Source organism: Podarcis melisellensis, assembly GCF_964234715.1.
Source record: "Podarcis melisellensis genome assembly, chromosome: 5".
Taxonomy (NCBI): Eukaryota; Metazoa; Chordata; class Lepidosauria; order Squamata; family Lacertidae; genus Podarcis; species Podarcis melisellensis.
This window is the reverse complement of record NC_138537.1, coordinates 15,733,358-15,753,221: the sequence shown is the minus strand read 5'-3', so window position 1 is coordinate 15,753,221 and position 19,864 is coordinate 15,733,358. Positions and strand designations below refer to the sequence as shown.

The 19,864-nt window shown below is 39.9% G+C and overlaps 2 protein-coding genes across 10 annotated transcripts in view; one reads left to right on the top strand and one right to left on the bottom strand.

The window, feature by feature from the left end:
- The window catches only part of GPR160 (G protein-coupled receptor 160), a 52,618-nt gene extending 34,043 nt beyond the window's left edge, over window positions 1–18,575 (top strand). For all 3 annotated transcript variants that reach the window (XM_081911337.1, XM_081911336.1, XM_081911338.1), the window contains exon 2: window positions 9,891–18,575. In XM_081911337.1, the coding sequence (XP_081767463.1) occupies window positions 9,939–10,961 (1,023 nt within the window). In that variant the 5' untranslated portion in view covers window positions 9,891–9,938 and the 3' untranslated portion in view covers window positions 10,962–18,575. The remainder of the gene's footprint in view (window positions 1–9,890) is intronic.
- The window catches only part of PHC3 (polyhomeotic homolog 3), a 52,927-nt gene continuing 44,858 nt past the window's right edge, over window positions 11,796–19,864 (bottom strand). For all 7 annotated transcript variants that reach the window (XM_081910868.1, XM_081910867.1, XM_081910870.1 and 4 more), the window contains one exon: window positions 11,796–19,483. In XM_081910868.1, the coding sequence (XP_081766994.1) occupies window positions 19,329–19,483 (155 nt within the window). In that variant the 3' untranslated portion in view covers window positions 11,796–19,328. The remainder of the gene's footprint in view (window positions 19,484–19,864) is intronic.

Here is a 19,864-nt window from a genome sequence, read left to right as displayed (position 1 = left end):
CAGGTCAACTGTCTTTCCCTATCCAACAAGTTAATTCAGAGCCTATCCATACAGTCAGTATACAATGAGATAACCTTTGATTTGTTTAAACATTCAAGAGATGAATCAGAAGTTAAAGTAAACTGAAGAAAAATTGACAGCTGCAAACTCGGTCATAACCAATCTGCTTTAGCCATGAAAGCAACAGATTGAATGTATCCAGCCTCTTCCTACTCCCCTACAATCTGCTTGCAAATCAAATCAAACAAAACAAAACAAGGCAAAACAAAATAAGCATTTGGTCAGGATCCAAAGAAGTGATACATGCATGCCAAGGAGACAACATAGCTGGAGCCTCATTTGTTGCTTTTGCAGCGGCTGATCATATTGGTGAAGAAAAGACAAGCCACAATCATTTGCTTTTTCACTATGGAAATTTATGGTGACAGCCATGAATGATGATGCTATTCCATAATGGCTCTTACACATGATAGTCTTTGTCTGTCATGGATCACTTTCTTATTTCTCCTTAGGACAGGGAGACCCTGAGTTCAGCAGTAGGGCAAAGAGAATAATAAATACTAGAGCATCAAAAATACTAAACGCAATTACAATAAACACAATAAATAAACACAGAAGGCTTTATAAGTTAAATCAGCACTTTAAATTGAGCCAGGAAACTAACTGGTAGCTAATGCAGTTGTTCCAGAATTGGTATTATATGTCCAGACTGTTCTGTCCCTGTCAACAATCTAGCTGCCAAATTCTGTGCCATCTGCAATTGCTGCAATGTCTTCAAAGGCAGCCCAACATAGAATGCATTGCAGCAATCCAACCTAGAGGATACCAGAGCATAGACAACTGATGTTAAGACTATCCCAGTCCAGATAGGGGCACAGCTGCATCATCACTAAAAAGCTGGTGGAAGGCATTCTGTGCCACTGAGGCCACCTGAACCTTAAGCAACCGTAACAGGTCTAGAAGTACATGCAAGCTATGTACCTACTCATTTGGAGGGAATGTTACCCCACCCAGAGCCGGCCGTATCCAACCCCTCTGGTTTAGAGAACCACTTACTAACAGTGCCTCAGTCTTGTCTGGAGTTTAAGTTTTGTTAAATAAAATAAATGGGGAAAATTTAAAGTCAATGTTTCATCATTATTCACCCTATCTAGAGTATGGGAATAGTCATACTGAACTGCTTTGTTGAAAGGGTTATTGTGTGGCCCTGCTTTGGACAGTAATGCTTCTGTTTAATAATGGTAAATTTGTAAGCTGCCTTGAATTTTAAGAGACACAAGGTGGTGTGGGTATGAGGAAGGAAGCTTTGGTTGATCGTTTGACTCTGAGAAGGTACTTTCCCTCTAGGTTAGACTGCCTAGTAGTCCTGTTTTGTTTGCTCCCCACTCCCCAGCTGTTCACAGTCCTCTATTTTTATGCATATTAAAGAACTTTTCATGCTGTGAAACTCATCAAATCAAGAGAATTGTACACTTGCTTTTTAAAAAGTGTAAGACTGCAATATTGAGGGAAACAGAATTCTGCAGCGGAACGGGACTTGAAAATACTCAGTTTTGCTGCCTTCAAGAGTACAAACACCTGATGTTTCCATTTTAAGCCTTCCAACACAATGGCATTCCTCTAATAGGAATAATCTATGCAAATAAAATGGCTCTTGTGCTTTGACCTCGTGAACAGAGTTTTAATGCTGCCCAGGCCTTTTAGGCTGAGTCATAACATTTTAAAAGATAGGAGCGAGGAGCAGGATGGGGGGCGGGGAAGGTTTATAATAGAAATGCTGACACAAGATTGGCTGAAAACAACTGTTTGAGCCAGAGGTGGTGGGGTCCAGGTCTTTCTTTGGATAAAGGCTGCATTATTCAAGAGTTAATGCCACTGACCTCGTTCCTGCTGACTGCAGGTTCTGACTGATAAGGCTGCACCCACCCAGATCAGTGACTTGGTTGAACAGTGGCTACATCATGATGTTCTGCTGGCCTGCAGGATGTGCATCACAATGTATTTTGGTTGACCAAGGGTCTGATTCAGTATAAAGCTGAGAGGTATACATAAATTCATAGGCTAGATGATATACATGTCCTTCTCTTGCTTCCAAACCCTTCCATGGTTCTATTGCCTTGTGATCTCATGATGCTGGTCAATACTAGGTCAGTGAATGGACTCTGGTCTTGGTTTTCTGCACTGAATTAGATTAGGGTGATCTTAGAGTGAAGGAACTTTCTATTGTTCAGTTGTCATGGTCAGATTACTACCTGGTAAAGTTTAGACTTGCTGGAACTCAGGGGTGGGGGACTGAATAAGTGTTGCACCCCAGGAGGCTGATGGATCTGGATGGTTTCCTGATGACTCATACAAACCTGCCTGGGTTTTGAGATCTTGTTCCCACCACCCTCACAGGCATGCTTTGTGGGATCATGGGAGAGGGACTTCTCGGTAGCTGCTCCCAGTCTTTGAAATTCCCTCCCCAGATAAGCTAGACTGGCTCCCTCCTTGTCCTTCCGCTGGCAGGTGAATACTGTTTTGTTCCATCAGGCTTTTGTGAACCGACTGCCTTTAATAGTAACTTTGTTAATAAGTTTGGTGTCTAGCTCTGAGCCTTACAGTCAAGATTGCATGTACAGAGCTGTTTCCCACTTGGGGCTATGGTTTCTTTGTTGAGAAACAAAACCATCATTTCTGACAGTGCACGTCAAGAAACAGGGCAGTGGTGTTTTCAGTACAGTGGTACCTTGGGTTAAGTACTTAATTCGTTCCGGAGGTCCGTTCTTAACCTGAAACTGTTCTTAACCTGAAGCACCACTTTAGCTAATGGGATCTTCTGCTGCCACCGTGCCGCCGGAGCCCAATTTCTGTTCTTATCCAGAAGCAAAGTTCTTTACCTGAAGCACTATTTCTGGGTTAGCGGAGTCTGTCTCAGCCTAGCATTGTTTGTTTTGATTGGCAATGTCTCTTAAAGGTCTGAGGCAGAGGTGTTTCTAGCGGTGCTACTTGACTTTAAAATGGAGATGCCAGGGATTTAATATGTGACTGCATACATGCAAAAGTTTCACCACTATACTTTCCTAAATGTGATGAAAGCAAAACACAAGACATCTTGGTTTTCTGTGTTCATTCTCCTGACAAGTGAGGAAGGCAGAGAAAATGGAAGAATGGCAACATATGAATATGGCATGATTTAAAGCCTGCTGGATAAGAAAATGAAACATTTTTATATGGATTCCTCTGGCAGTGGGTTGATTGTGCAATATCTTTTAATATGGATAGGTATACCCAATTTGGTGGAGTCGTCACAGTAGTGGGATCCCTTCCCTGGAGGTATTGATCAGCATCCCTCTTTGTTGTTAGGAAGTCTTTGAAAACATATTTTATTCCAGAGGACTTCCGGTTCCGGTCGCGGCAGCGAGGAAGCGCGGAAAACCCCAGCTCGGGTTTTTTCGATCACCACGGAGGCTTGGGGTTTCGTAAGGGCTCTACGTACCCCAAAAACCCCAAGGGGGAGACCCTGGGGGGATAGGTCGCCTGGCAGCGCGGGGAGCGGGACCGCCGACTTTTCGGGCTTTTCGTCAGAGAGGTCACGAGAGTGGCGGATCTGCGAGCGCAAGCAGGGAAAGACCGACTCCGTGGTGAGAAGCCTCTAGCTTCCACTGAGAAAAGCGACGGACTACCATAGGATTTTGACGGATTCCCCAGTGTGTATACTTAGAAAAAGACGCTGGTTAAAGCTGGGAGAACCCTGGATGTCGTTGGATTTTATTTGTTTGGTGTCCTCCCGGCGGACGGATAAAATGGCGCTGATACGAAGTCGCAGGAATGAGGAAGGAGATACACGCCAGTCCGACTGAGTGAGTAGAACAAACCCACGACGAGAGAAGAGACTATGGATTTTAAATTTTGATTTAATTTAAAAGAAGAGGAGGACGCGGTTTGGTTACTTTATTCAGCATTCAGTCAAGCAGGGATTTTGTTCTTTGTACTTTCCGTTGAAGCGCCAGAAGACCTGCTGGAGCTTCTAGTGTACTAAGCCCAGTATTACTGGTGAAGAATTAGGAGAAAGAGAACTTTAGACTTAGATTTTGTGGCTACAATATCACAGACTGGTGCCATAAGGTGTACAGAGGTTTCTAGGTCAGCCCCCACAGCGCTAATGTTTCTTTTTAAACTGATGCGCAGGGGCTTATTAGCTGCCTTATTTGAATATAGACTTGAATACAGACTTGAATATAGACTCTCGGACATTCCTTTATATTCGGACAATCTATTGGACTGTATATCGGACATTCTATTGGATGTGCTACGGGACATACTATTGGAAAACTAAAGGGGGGTAGTTTATTGTTTTACTTCATTAATATTTTACTGCTGCTGGATTACCTCACCCCCTGGTGGACGGGTCGGCGTATATAAGAGAATTGATAAGAGACCTCCCGAAGACCCCGAAGAGTGTGGCTGGTGGATTCGGCGGGAGACGGTGATGGTACTCTAAGACTTTACCCATTAACCTTATCCACTAACAGCTACAGGGGGAGTTTATTTGCTAATCCTCCCCCCCCTCCATTCATTCAACCGGACGGGAAACACCCCACTTTACCCCATCCTACCCTCCCCTTCCTTGGGTTAATTCTATTGATCGCTGTTTAATTTTTTATCGGCCCTGGTCCCTCTTTATTGCACCTGGTCCCCGGCCCCTTCTCTCTGTAACCTATCCCTGCCTTCAACAGTAGTGGATTTAATCCCCCCCCCTCCCCTCTCCGTTACATGAGAGTAAAGAGTGTGAGCCCGATAAGGGAGAGATAAGGGAGAGATTTAGCGATGATGGGGAGAGATGGGAAAAGGGGAGGAGGGACTCCTGGAGATAGGAAACCCTCAAAACAGGAAGAGATCAGAGACTTGGACTGCCTCTGGATTAAAATTAAAGAGGAATTCAAACAAAATGAGGTACACATAGAAACCAAACTGGAAGAAATACAGGAGATGATTGATAAGAAAATAGAATGTGCAGTAGGAGAACTTTCAGTTAAGATTCAAGAGTTAACAACTAAATCTAAAATAATTGAAGAATCCAACAAAAAAATGCAGAAAGAGATAAGGGAACAGAAAAGGGAGTCAGCAAAGATGAAAGAAGATCTGAGGGATTTAAACAAAGAACAAGAGCGGATCTGGGATAACCTAGCCATGACTGAACTAAGACAAAAACAACTCCATCTAAAATTTAGGGGAGTGGAAGAGGAAAGGAACGAGGATATAAAAGGAAAAATGGTTAAGGAATTATCAAATTGGCTGGGTTTAAAAGAAGAAGAAGTGGCCCTTACCATTGAGAATGCATTTAGAATTAAAACAAAACCCCAACACCTAAAAGCAAATAAATTTATAGGGGACTGTCTAGTAATTTTCAACTCGTTGGAAATGAAAAATCTGATCTTAAAAACAAGTTACCGGAATAAATTAAAAATTGGCGGGAGGCCCATTATTATATACAAAGAAATACCAACAAGACTGTTGCGTAAAAGAGAAGGATTTAGACAGGTGGTGGGCATTTTGAAAAGAAACGACATACAGTATAGATGGGAATTCCCGGAAGGGATCACCTTTTTCTATAAAGATAAGAAATTTAGACTACTGGATTCCCAGGAAGCTGAAAAATTCATGAGAAGATATGAGAAGGAGCTTGGCAGGATAGAAAGCAAGTTACTAGATGGGGAGGTGGATGAAAAACAAGAGAGATGGAGAGGGAGGGGACCGGGAAGGGAAGAGGGAGGGACCGAGGATGAAAATGAAAAGAGTGAAGCCGCAGTGGGAAGGGAAGCGGCAGGAGAGGAGGAGGTCCTAGAGAACAAGGGCGCCAGACTTTAAGCTGGTAGAACGGTTCTGAGAGTTTATTGTATTGCAAACTTAAACGATAACTTCTTCACTGAAATTTTTATCCTGGAATGTGAACGGACTGAACGAGAAACATAAAAGGAATAAAATCGAGAAAGTTTTGAAAAACAAGAACTATGACGTAATATGTTTTCAAGAGACGCACATAGCAAAAAAACATAGACATATTTTGGTAAATAAAAAATTAGGAGTAGAATTTGTCAACTCGGGAATAAATAAGAAAAAGGGAGTAGTGATATATGTTAAAGAAAAATGGGACCCGACTTTAATTTGTAAAGATGATGAAGGAAGAATAGTAGGAATTCAACTCAACTGTCAGGGAGAAAAATTAAATGTGGTAACGGTGTATGCCCCTAATACAAACAAAGCCGAATTCTTTGAAAAATTAGAGCAAATATTATTAGAATTGGAAGATCATAAATTAATACTGCTCGGAGACCTAAACGGGGTACCTATACCGAATATGGATAGAAACATAAAAAAGGGGAAAATAAACCAAGGGAAGTTACCAAGATCTTTTACAAATCTTGAGGAAAACCTCGACCTAATTGATATATGGAGGTATAGAAACCCGGCAGTAAAACAATTCACTTTTTTCTCAGAACCCCACCAGAGCTGGGGTAGAATAGACCAGATATGGGTATCTAGAGCAATTGTGACGAGAGTAGGGGAATGCGAAATTCACCCTAGAACCCTATCAGACCACTGCCCAATAACTGTGGAAATAAAAAAGAAGCCTTCAGGCCCATACAGATGGAGGATGAATGATTACCTCCTTGAAAATGAGGAGGTTATGGACAAAGCCAAAGACACCCTTAAGAATTTTTTAGAGTTAAATTTGAATAAGGGTACGACCATCGACATAGTCTGGGACGCCAGTAAGGCGGTCATGAGAGGCCTCCTGATACAACAAAATAGCTACAGGAAGAGATTGAGAAATCAAAAGAAAGAAGAGATCCTCACTCAACTAAAAGATTGTGAAAAAAAACAAGCGATAAAACCAGGAGACGATAGAGTTAAACAAACCCTTAACATACTACAGGCACAATATTCAGCTTTACTAGAACAGGAGGTGGAGTGGAAAATTAAATATATGAAGCAGAGATATTTCGAGTCAGCTAATAAACCTGGAAAGCTGCTGGCGTGGCAGTTAAGGAAAAGAAAAAAGCAAAATGTGATAAATAAACTTATAATAGATGATCAAAGAGTGGAAGAGACAGCTGAAATAGAAAAAAGATTTGTCCAATTTTATGGAAAGTTGTACGAAAAGGGAGAGGAAGAGGAAGCAGAAATAGAAAGATACCTGGTAGAATGTGGAGGGATTTGCTTAACCGAAGAGGAAAAAAAACATCTAAATAAGAGGATCACGATAGAGGAAACAAAAGAGGCCATTAAGAAAATGAAAATCGGGAAAGCCCCTGGCCCGGACGGATTAACTGCCAAATATTATAAGTCATTAGGAGACTACATTGCACCGGTACTTACTGAGGTCATTAATAACATCTTGCAGGGAGGGACGATTCCCGAGTCATGGAGGGAAGCACATATTACGTTAATACCAAAATCCGAAACAGAGAAAACAGACATAAGAAATTACAGACCAATCTCCCTGCTTAATAATGACTATAAGATCTTTGCAGAGATCTTGGCGAATAGGATTAAAAAGTCCCTAATGAGGATCATTCATAAAGATCAAGTGGGATTTCTACCGAATAGACAACTAAAAGACAATGTCAGACATGTAGTGAACATCATTGAATATTTAGATATGAAGATTGATATCCCGGCCGCATTGATATTTATTGATGCTGAAAAAGCATTCGATAATGTTTCTTGGAATTTCCTAATACGGTGCATGAAGACATTGGGAATAGAGGGCCCTTTTCTCGAAGGAATAAAAGCAATTTACTCAGGACAAAGGGCCAGCCTGATCATAAATGACAATCTCTCCAGCCCCTTCCCAATAAGAAAAGGCACAAGACAAGGTTGCCCCTTGTCCCCCCTTCTATTTATCACGGTTTTAGAGATATTGGCAAATAAGATAAGGGAATCATTAAGAATAAGGGGAATAAAAATTGGGGAGAAGGAATACAAGTTGAAGGCTTACGCCGACGACCTGGTGTTAACCCTAGAGGAGCCAATGGACAGCGTTAGTAACACTGTAAAGATTATAGAAGAATTCGGTAAGCTGTCGGGGTTCAAACTGAATAAAAATAAAACTAAAATTTTAGTGAAGAACCTAGATGGACCCGCCAAGAACCAGCTGGAACAATCGGTAGGCATTAAAGTAGTGAAAAAAGTTAAATACTTGGGAATATGGATCTCGCCAAAGAATATAAATTTATTAGAAGACAATTATACCAAGGTCTGGAAGGAAATTAAAAAAGACTTAGATACCTGGAGTAGATTAAAGTTGTCATGGTCTGGCAGGATGTCCGCGATCAAGATGAACATCCTACCAAAATTACTGTTTCTTTTCCAGAGTATCCCCATAATTAGAGGAACAGCCTGCTTTAAGACCTGGCAGAGAACTTTGGCGAGGTTCATATGGCAAGGAAAAAGGGCCAGAATTAAGTTTAAACACCTGACAGATGCAAGAGAGAGGGGGGGCTTTGCAGTCCCAGATTTGAGGCTCTACTATGATGCCGCCTGCCTCTGCTGGGTAAAGGAATGGGCGACCCTAAAAAACCCAGACTTATTAGATCTTGAAGGTTTTGATGCCAGATTTGGATGGCATGCCTACTTGTGGCAGGATAAGGGAAAAGCCCATAAGAGTTTTTCAAATCATATCATCAGGGGTGCCTTGCTTGAAGCTTGGAATAGGAATAAAAAAGTGATAGAAAACAACACGCCCTGGTGGCTATCCCCAATCGACATCATAACACTTAAAAAAATAAATCAAGAAGGGGAAAGATGGACATATGAAGATCTATTAGTTAAACGGGAAGGGGGCTGGAGGATTAGACCTTATGATGAGTTAAAAGGGAAATTAAACAGTTGGCTTCAATACCATCAGATTAATGCACTGTGGCTGGAACATAAAAAAACTGGCATGAGTGAGAGAAAATCGAAATATCAGGTAGAAATATTGGACTCAAATAGTAAACTCCTCTCTAAAATGTATAAGCAGTTGCTGTCCTGGGAAACCAAAGATGAGATAGTTAAGGGGGTAATGGTTAAATGGGACAGAGATTTGGGACATAAGTTGGAACAGGAGAAATGGCAGGAATTATGGACGAAAGGAATGAAGTTTACGGCTTGTGCTGCCCTTATAGAGAACTTAGAAAAGATGATGTACCGTTGGTACATCACCCCGGCTAGTCTGGGGAAGATGTATAAAACCGGAGACAGCAATTGCTGGAGGTGTAAGAACAGGGTAGGAAACTTCTTCCACATGTGGTGGACCTGTGAGGCGGTGAAAGGATTTTGGGACCAAATCTACGACGAATTAAAGAAAATATTAAAGTATAATTTCCCAAAGACACCGGAGGCGTTCCTGTTGGGAATGGTAGGGGGCGTGATAAAGAGAGAGGATGAAACCCTGTTCCAGTATGCCACGGCAGCGGCTAGGCTCTTACTGGCACAGAATTGGAAAACATCTTATACACCTACAGTTGAAGAATGGCAGTTAAAACTATTCCAATACATGGAACTAGCGAGACTGACACAGAGACTTAGACATCATAATAACACCAAACTAAAAAATGACTGGAGTAAATTCCTGGGTTATGTTGAGGTAAATTTAGGGGTGAAAAAAACCTCAGTGGATGGACTTTAATACCTGCAACGTTTAAACAACAGATTTAATTTTGTAAGCAGTGACTAAGCTATAAGAATTTCTGTAACCCAAACCGGGTTGGATGGAAGTTAACATGTATGTAATATTTGTTTTTCTTATTTTCTTTTTGCTTATTTTATTCCAACAAGCTTTTAATGTATAGCTTGTACTGCTATTTTAATTATGTATCTAAGAATCTTGAAATAACTAACAAACCTTTGTTTTTATCTTTTAGGTATGCGTTGGAAATAAAGTTCAATAATACTCAACTCCATCCAAAATAATGGCTGCCATTTTCTGTGAGAACTGTTCCTTTTCATATTTTCAACATGGCCAAGCCTCCCATCATTCGGAAGCTAGTGGAGCTCTTCTGCTCATCATGCTTGGGAAAGTCATGCTCAATCTATTTTTGTTACAAGTCCGAAAACCAAATCTCCGTGAGAGTTATATGGGCTATTTCTGCAATTCACTAGCCTTTGTTGACTTTGTGCTTCTAGCGACTATGTCCTTCATCGCCTGTTTTCAGGATTTCATGCTTTTAGGCGTCCGGTTTACTGTGTATCATATCTGTCTTCTGGCTCAGATAGCAGCCCTTGCCTATGGAATCTTATTTTACCCAGTTTCTTTTGTAGCTGGTTTGGATTACTACCTTACAATAACCCAAACTTCCAAGCGTCCTAACATGTGTTGGCGATCACTATACACAGTTGCTGTTGCCTTCACGTGGATCTCAGTTCTCTTTTATGTTCTGAATCTTCCAGGCAGCTCTATAGGACTTGAGGTAAGCCATTCCAATTCTGCCTACCAGTGCCCTTTCTACACCAGCAGCCAGAGCTACTGGCTGACGGTAGGCATGCTGTTTATCATATGCCTGGTTCTTGTATTCTGTTGGTCAGAAGTTGTGGACATGGTAAAGTCAATTAAACTAATTTCCATCGAGAGAGAGGTTGTTTTGTTCTTCCCTTACATGCCTGAGTGCAGCCTCAGAGACTCCGCGAAGCATTTTTTGACAAGACTTCTTATCTGCTTTATTGGCACTTGGGCACCTTTTGTGCTCCTTCAAATGCTAATCCTGTTCCTTGGTGCAGAGATTCCTGCTTGCATAGAGATGAACGTTCCCTGGCTTTATTTTGCCAACAGCTTTATTATTGGAATCGCATTTTGGGTCAGGCGCCACCAGATTGAAATGACAGAAGAGACTTGGGAAGTGGATCCATTTGTCAGCTGGAAATTCTGCTTTGCCCCATTCAGCTGCCAAGAGGAAGAGAAAACTCAAAAGCCCAACACTCAAAGTTTAATCTGTTAGCAAGCAGCTGCGATAGGTGAATATTGAGTTACCATAATAGCTTGGGGGAAGTTTGTATTATTCTAAGACATTTGTAAACTTTTGTAGGTTTTGTGGGGGGAGCGATCACCAATATGTGAGTGGTGCTGTAATGTAATTGTGTGCTGTTTACCAAGTTGGATTTCTAGTATGGGTGCTTACTTCAAAATAATGACAAATTACTGTCAAAGGTGCCCAACCGTGTTGTTTGTAACAATAACCAAATTCTGCCCTCATCTCATTCAAGGCTCTCATATCCACTGGAGGCTACTATGGATGGAAGGAGGCAGTTGTTGCAATTTCCACCTTTCTCTTGCAGCCCTCAATACCACCTTACCTGCTCCCACCAAATGCTGTCCCAAAGGTTTCCTCAACCCTTGGAACAGATTTGGGGATGGGGGCAAGGGCTGCAGAAGGGGGAATAATAGAAAATTGCCTCCTAGCGCCCCTCCATGGAAGCCTCCACTGGATCAAAGAGCTTCTATGAATGGTTGCAATTGGGAAAAACACCAATGGCTAAAATGTTTTGATCTGAAAGACAGTTAAATTGATCTTTTAATCCTTGATGATACCTGATGGGAGCGTATTTTTATATGTTTTATTACAAATATTGTGTATGTGTGTTTTAAATTCTATTTTCCCTCTCTGATTATTTGCAGGGTTGTTCTTGCTTTTATTTTTATTATATATTTTGTGTTTTTATATTGTATAGGGCGGTATATAAATAATTTTATTTCACAGTGTTAGAGCAACATACTTGAAATAAAGTAATCAGTGGCTGTCACTCTTTCCTCAACGTGAAAAACGACATCAAACTAGACAAATGGAAGTAGCTTTTATTTCTGCAGCACTGTATTCACACTTTCAATGTAAAGTTCAACTATAAACCAAGTTGGTGATGCTGTAGGTCAAATATTTAACCCCACAGGAAGCAAATATTACCACATAAGAATGCTCAATTAAAAAAAAAGGGTGTGCCAATAACAAAAGGTGCAATTACAAGCAAATTGAAGCAGCAATAGTATAAGGTGCTTTGATTCATCCTTTGTATAATCTGATTATTCATGGACAGATTTAATAACAAGTAAATTTTACATCACTCCTACAGACCATAACAAATATGAGAATCTAAAATTCATCCACATGCTATGTAAATATGAAAGTGCTTTTTATATAAAAAGGATACATATAGATCAATTTTTACCGAAATCACTGTGTGGCTTATTCTTTAAATGTAAAAATGATACAGCTTAATTAGGGGAGGGATAATTTTTCAAAACTTTCACTGGAAACAATGAAAGTGCCAAATTGTTGCTACATATGCTTAAACCACTTGTTTAGGAAAATCGAAGTACCATTCCATGATACAAACACAGACGTACATATATTATTATTATTTATCGAATTTATATACCGCCCTGTACCCAGAGGTCTCAGGGCGGTTCACAGAATAAAATCAAAATATAAAACCACAAAATACATAATCAAAATAAAAGCAACAACCCAATAACCCCCCCAAAAAACCCCACATTTTAAAAGGGCATAGGATGTCAATCAAATCAACCAAAGGCCTGGTTAAAAAGGAACATTTTTACCTTGCGCCTAAAGATGTATAATGAAGGCGCCAGGCGAACTTCCCTGGAGAGAACATTCCACAGATGGGGAGCCACTGCAGAGAAGGCCCGTTCTTGTGTTGGCACCCTCTGGGCCTCTCGAGGAGGCACACAAGGAAGTGTGATTAATCTTACACGAATTTATATGGAAACATACTCAAAGTCCCATTGTCTCTCAGCCTCACACAAATTTGCTAATTCCTCACATAACCCTTGTCTCTGTGTTGGCTTTCATAGATGTAACAAAAGAGAAGAGAGGGAGAAATTACCCTGGATAAATACAAAAACGGGGTTCAGAACATAAAGAATTTAGTTTACAAGCTTATAAATTGTAGTTAAGTACTTTATCTGCTTAAACAGCATTTTCAGATATTAGTGCAATAGAAGAGGCAGTAAAGTTAAGATTATGTTTCATCCATTTACTGGTTTACGTAACAGAAATATTATTTCATCCATTATGAAAAGGGTAAAGAACACAAAATGGTCATTTTTCAGAGTCAGAAATGTTTAAGGCCATAGGGCCAATTTTATCCTATAGGTTTTTTTGGAGGGCACAGTACTTTTGTCAATCTATATAACTAGACACCCATAGAGAGGAATTATTAACATATTTATAAACCCAACAGATTTATGAAAGGCAGTATAACAGAGGTACTCTAGCATCAGATGTTTTAAAAGACTATGAATATTAACAAAAATTCCAGAAAAGAAAAATCCAGAAGAAATATTTCCTAATACAAATGAGATTTTATATATATAATAAAGAGTTAATATATGTATTCAGGTTTTCCCCAATGGCACTGATTCCATATGATCTTGCTTAATTAAGGTGCCAGTTTGAACATATTGATCCTGGCATCAGAAAACCATATTTAGCTGGAACCAACATTGGGCCAACATTCTCCCCCTTCCTCCAACTGCATGCCAACTTTAGTACTTTGATCATAGGATCTTTAATCACAATTTCCCATAAGGTCTGAAATGGGGAAGGATTACTGAAATGTCCGTTTGCTAACCAAGATCTAAAACAACAGGAAAAAGTCGAGAAAGGCTACGGCTACTTAGGGAACAGCTTGTAGACCACTTATATGGGGTTCTTTTATCTTTTAGTTGTTAGGACACAACAAAGGTTGAAATCTTGTGCTATATGAGGCTTTCATTTACTGTAACTGACTAGTTTCAGACATACGCAGGGAACTTTCTCCTACTATTGCAAACAAATCTGTTTTTCATGCCTTCATTAGAATCATATTTACTGAAATGTAAACTGTTCATGTTTACTTAGATTTCACTGATAACATCAGAAAGAACATATTTTAGCATAAGCATTTTTGGTTAAAAAAATTACATGCAAATGTTATGGGAAGAATATGTCAAGTTTGCATTTCAGGAGTGAATATTTACTTAATAAGATTTGTGTGAAGAGCTAATAACACTGGTGATGAAATATGATGTAAGCTGCTTGTTTATATCTAACTTAGTGCTGCAAGGGAGCTGCAGTTTAAAGGACTGTTCCATCCTGTTAGAGAAAATGAAGGATGTGAAGTAACTTCCATAAAAACTGCACCCAGGACTTGCTTTGCCATCACTCCATTGCTAATGTCCTTTCCCCATTCTCATAAAATACTGCCTGAGTCAAGTATGACACTTCTCTTCTCCATATACAAGAGCTTTAGCCAAGCTTTGTTAGTCTGTGTTTAAATCCCTCACATGTCCTTACTCCCAGGATGTCAGCAGGCATTGATCCTTGGCTATCTTAACTGCCCAACAAGAAGGTGATCCCATGGAATTACTCAAACATAACAAGCATCACTTGGTGCATCACTGATGGGGAGATTATGTAGGTGAATCATCAAATGATTCTCAAACACTGAAAGGCACTTGAGCCCTCCGGCTCATGTCCTTAATTTTGTTTTAAATATATAAAAAGGCAGTTTTCTATGCCCTTTTCCTGCAGATGACTCCTGATGCATATACCTGATGCATATTTACACTGCACACTTCTGAAGTCTACTGTCAAGTCTCCATGGCTGTTTACAATCATGGGATTTTAGCCCACGTCAGTACAAAAAGGTTGAACATTGTGACAAGTCATTAAACCGACAGCGATGAGGGCTGGCTGCTACTACTACATCTGGCGCCATTGGACGTTTCTAATTCTATTACAGCTTGGTATATGGAAAATAGCCATCTAATGTAAAAGTGATCTGGAGTGTCAGGAGTATAATTTTGTGCAGTCTGTGCCTGAAACCCACATGGGAAATATGCTTTGTCCTTGTGCAGATGCTTGCTAATCTATGAGGAAGACCTGAGGTGTGGCCAGCTCAGGTGGCACAGTCTATAAATGATAAGATTGCCCAGAATAGTAGTGCAAGTTTCTGTGTGACTTGGTAGGTGCTTCCCCCAAACACCCTCAAGCAAACTGTTTCCTGTAGTTCCCATTAGATTCTAAACCTTGCAACTAACAGTGACTGGACACAGCCCAAGTACGACTCAGATTTCTAACTTCTATAAATGCCATCACTTGACTAGAATCAAGGATGTGACCCAAAGAGGCAGGGGATTTTATTAAAAGGAGAAGAAAACATTGTATTTACCTTAGGACTAAAATTTAAAATACTCCATTCTAAGCCTGTAGCTTCAGTAAATAGTTCCTAAACTATCAATGCAACCAATCAACCAACCAATGCAAATTACCACTCCCCATTTCACATCCTGTTCTTTTAGAAGCTGTACTTGAGTACAAAATGTAAAGTGAAATTAGCCCTGAAATGCTGACGCTGATAATGGTGCTGATAATTGCAAGAAAATAATGTGCTTCCACTTGCTGCTGTTTTCACACAAGCACTGAAGATCACTTTTAACAAGCCTTGTGCAATTATTTCTGGGCATCCCCTAAATGCTACAAGCCACTACTAAAGGAATCTGAAATCCAAGTGCTATTCCTAACTGTAGGGCAGGATTGAAGCTCAATACCATGTAGTCCATACATGTCCATGTTGCTCCATACAGTGTTAAAATGTCTTCAAGATCACAAACCTGCCCCCTAACAAATTAGCCATCTTAAAGAATAAATATTAATTATATCCATTTCATGCTAAGAAAGACTTAAAGGCAAACTGAAATGAATTCATTCACTCAGGGTCCAAACTAGCCTATTAAGCTCTGAAAACCACTTTAGTTTCTCACTTGCTTGTGCTCCTTTTCATGCTGTTAGGAATCAGTGTTTTAGAGTGGCAATTCCCAGACTCTGGGAACTTCCTGCCCATTGCCTTTAGGCAGGTGCCTACACTGCCTCTTTTCAGAGCCTAAAAACCTTTCTGTTTAAGCAAGCCTACCTAGACATGCAAAGTTGATGTGTATTTTAAGTAGTAATTATAGCTTATAATGTATATTTTTAACTCCTTAATTATAATTTTATTTTTTTAAAAAAGAATTATTTTAAGCCTTACCTTTATTAACTAATTAGTGTATAATTCTGTAACCTGCTTAGGGGTTTCATTTATAATTAAGTGGCATACAAACTTGGTTAAATTAAGGAGGGAACTCCAGAGGATACACTGGAATGGCTTGTGAAACATTACCTTCTATGGTGGGCGGGGGCAGGAATGCTATTGCCATAAAGAGACAAGCTGAGTTGTAGGGGATGAACAAGGAGGAGATGATGTGCTTTCTTTATCTGTCCCAAAGTCTAAGTTTACTGTCCCGAGGTCAATGCTGAGAGCAACAGGCACTGCCTTTTGGCAATAACCAGTCCGCTGTTGCATACTACAGAAACTTCTCTGTATAGCTTTTGCAATTAGTTCAGAGAGGCGGCGGCTTGGCAATTGTATCAGGCTGCTATTGCCAGGGGTGGTGGTGCTATGACAGCAGCTTGCCACAGCACCAGTCTTCTTTGCCGCTCTGTCTGGTCTGCCACCATTGCCACAGTCTGAGTGGGAGGGGAGAGAAAGGACCCGATCAAACTGATAGGCTGATATATTAGGATAAGGTAAGCGCCTGGTTCTTTGAGCAATACATCTTGTAGGACAAACTGGTTTGTTGGAGACAGCTCAAACAAATGTTTCTATTCAGGGCAGAATTATCTGTGCTTCTGTTCTTACTTTTTATCCTCAGGCCCACAGTACTTTAATATACTATATTATTCTATAATTATTGTCAGGATTCTCTGTGAACCTATACATAGTGCAGCTAATGAAAGTAACTGAGCATTTGGTACAATTTATATAATGTTTATGTAATAATTACTTGGCCATGGATATGAATTTGTGCTCTATTTATAATTACAGGAGATGTAACATTGTTCCAGTTCCCAGTTGCTTAAAATAAGAGACTTAAAATAAAAAAAAATAATAATAGCAATTTACAAAACAAAATAAGCATTGTGTAGCACTCAGTTAAATTGAAATATTTTGATTCGTATGATTTACAGCCCAGTACACATTTACTGAGAACTGTCACACAGAATTAAAACGGGACTTTCTCCCACATAAATACGCATCATACTTCAGCCTTAATCTCTGTGAAGTAAATGAGACTAAAATGGCTCAAATGTTCCCCACCTAAATCCCATGTGAGTAGGACTGAACAACTAATGTCTGTCCATCCTCCAAAATGTGGAAGAAAGCTCTTAATTCTGAAATCCTCCTGTTGTGCTTTCTCAAAAAAACACCTTTACCAGTTTTCTGAACTTACAGTTACCAATACTGTTTAGGCAAAGAACCAGTTCAGTTAGCTTTTCACAACTACTATTTCGGTAAAGAACCAGACTATATGATTTGGAGGCAGCTTTAACTACTTTGCATCCTATAACATGTTTGCATGTTTCATATGCAAAAGAATCGATGCGCAGTAAATACGAGGAGTTGGAGAATGATTAATACTTTGTAATTCTCGAACCTTTACCATACACACCTGTAAATGTTTGGTAGCTCTCCTTAACACTATAAAGAATTTACTTACTTTGAGCTTCTGATAATAATTAACGGATTAATTGCTGAAGGTTAACTATAATACCTTTCTGAACGCATTCCTAAATTTGAGATTTAAAAAACCAATAGGGCTAAAACCAGTAGTCTTAAGTATTTTTGCTAATTAAACCACCCTTAAATCAACAGATACAATGTTAATGCCCAATAAAACAAACAACATTTTACTGAGCCATAAGCCCTTGTGGAAGATTCACATTCAGTTAAATGATGATCACAATCTATAAGACATTTCTTTTGAACAAGCTCTATTAAAATGAACAGAGATCCCTTAGTCTTATGACACACTCATTCATGTTAATGGGTCTGGCTTAGGAGAAGTACTCAGTGAACTGGGCCCCATTTCACTGAAGCATCATGCTAACTTAACGGTGGGGTAGAAGATCTTCCAAAGAATGATTCAAACTCCTACTCAGATATAGAGGACAAACTTCTGAACACTTACTCTTAATACTTTGGTGCCATTGGTTTAGGGTCCTTGCTGTAACATGAATAACTGCTGCAGATAACACTGGGCTGCGAGGAAATGTTACAAAGAAAAACCATTGTGATTTCAAAAAGTGCTTATTCCCTATGGAGAGGGAAGAACAACGTCCCCAGCAGCGTCCACCAGAACACCTGCAAATGGAGAGGCGAGAGAACTATAGAAAGAAAGCGAAGTCTAGAAACGTCTGCTGATCCAATTTGCCCTTGAGAATTATTCAATAATTCGGAGTTGCACACCAGCGTATGGGCGACACATTTCCATTGAACAGGTGTACATTAACTCCTTTGGTCTAAACCAGCAAAAAGAAGGGGGAAAAAACCAGAACAATAACAACATAATGCCCTCTTCAGTGCATAGCAGCATACAAATAATCATCATGTATGTGCTTTTTACTATCGTCTGGGAAGTGTGCCACACCGCCGTTCCAGCTCTCAGCAGTTTTGCCATTATGTGCATCACACCTAACTGTACAACTTCATTTATCAAGAATACCCCCCACCCCTTCCCCCCCCACCCCCCCAAAAAACATTCATAGGTTTGTACACATGAGAGGGATGCTTATGCTGACATGGAATTCAAGTGACCAAGGTTCTGACAGTGGAAGGTATACTGCATTTACAAAATATCTTGCATGTTCACAGAAAAGCTTCAGCACTTAAAAGAGAATGCTACAGTGGTGGGGCAGCTGTAGGGTTATGAGAGAAGAGGAAGTCAGTTGCAAGTTCCCTTCAAACTATACGCTCAGGATTAATTGAAACTCAAAAGAGCACAATTAAATGCATAGCATTTTACCATAATCAGTGCTTCCACAGACTCTGTGGACTCTTCTGTTAATCCATATTCTTAAAAAGCTTTCTACAAAGGAAAAAGTGTATAGAAACACAATTTGAAACTGTAATCAAGGTTATATCAAGGTTACATTTTCTAAAAAAAGCTTAAATCTTGAATGTTAAATAATCACCTTTTTGGAATAAGCATCACTCGCAACATATTACAGAAGCCTCATAGAGCTTTCCACTGACTCTCCTTGCCCTGCATTTGACTACTACAACAACTTGCCAACACAGCTTATGCTTCCCGATAAGCTGGATAACTACTGGAAGGTTTGGAAGATTACATTAGATATGCTCCTCCAACAGTCTTTATGTGGAAAAGGATGCTTAGCAAAACACAGCAGTAATCATCATATCAAACGTTAAGATGCTGTTTTATTACAAGTCTGTCATATGGTGGAAGCTGTGATTTAAAGCCTTATTTTCCACTAGGATTCCTTCAAGGAGTTGATTCGTGCACAGATTTTCAGTGCAGGTCCTAGCTTAATATTCATTGCACTCATGAGATGGTCCTCTTTTAATAAGAGGAGAGCCTGCCCATCAATCTCCTGGGCTCGAAATTCATCGGCAATATCTTGGCAACCTGCAAGGAAATGACATATATTAATTTAAAAATAGGCAGCGTGATCTTGAAATAAGATTTCCTCCCCCAAAGCTTGGCTTAATGACTTCCACTTTTAGCTAAATATTGCCTATAATTCCATCCTTGTTTGCATTATTGTTGGTAGAAAAGAGCGCACATTCTTAAGGGCTTCAGCCCTTCATCAACCTGGGCCTTCTCTTTCTACTGTTGTAAAACCACTGAAATATTGCAGCAGACACTTCCTGTTCCTTCACATCTCTGCCTGCTCTGAAATAAAATTTAAAAATTCCTTCCATAGACCAACTAAGTAAGTTATTGGTATGAGCTTTCATGTGCATGCACACTTCTTCAGATACACTGAAACAGAAGTCACCAGACCCT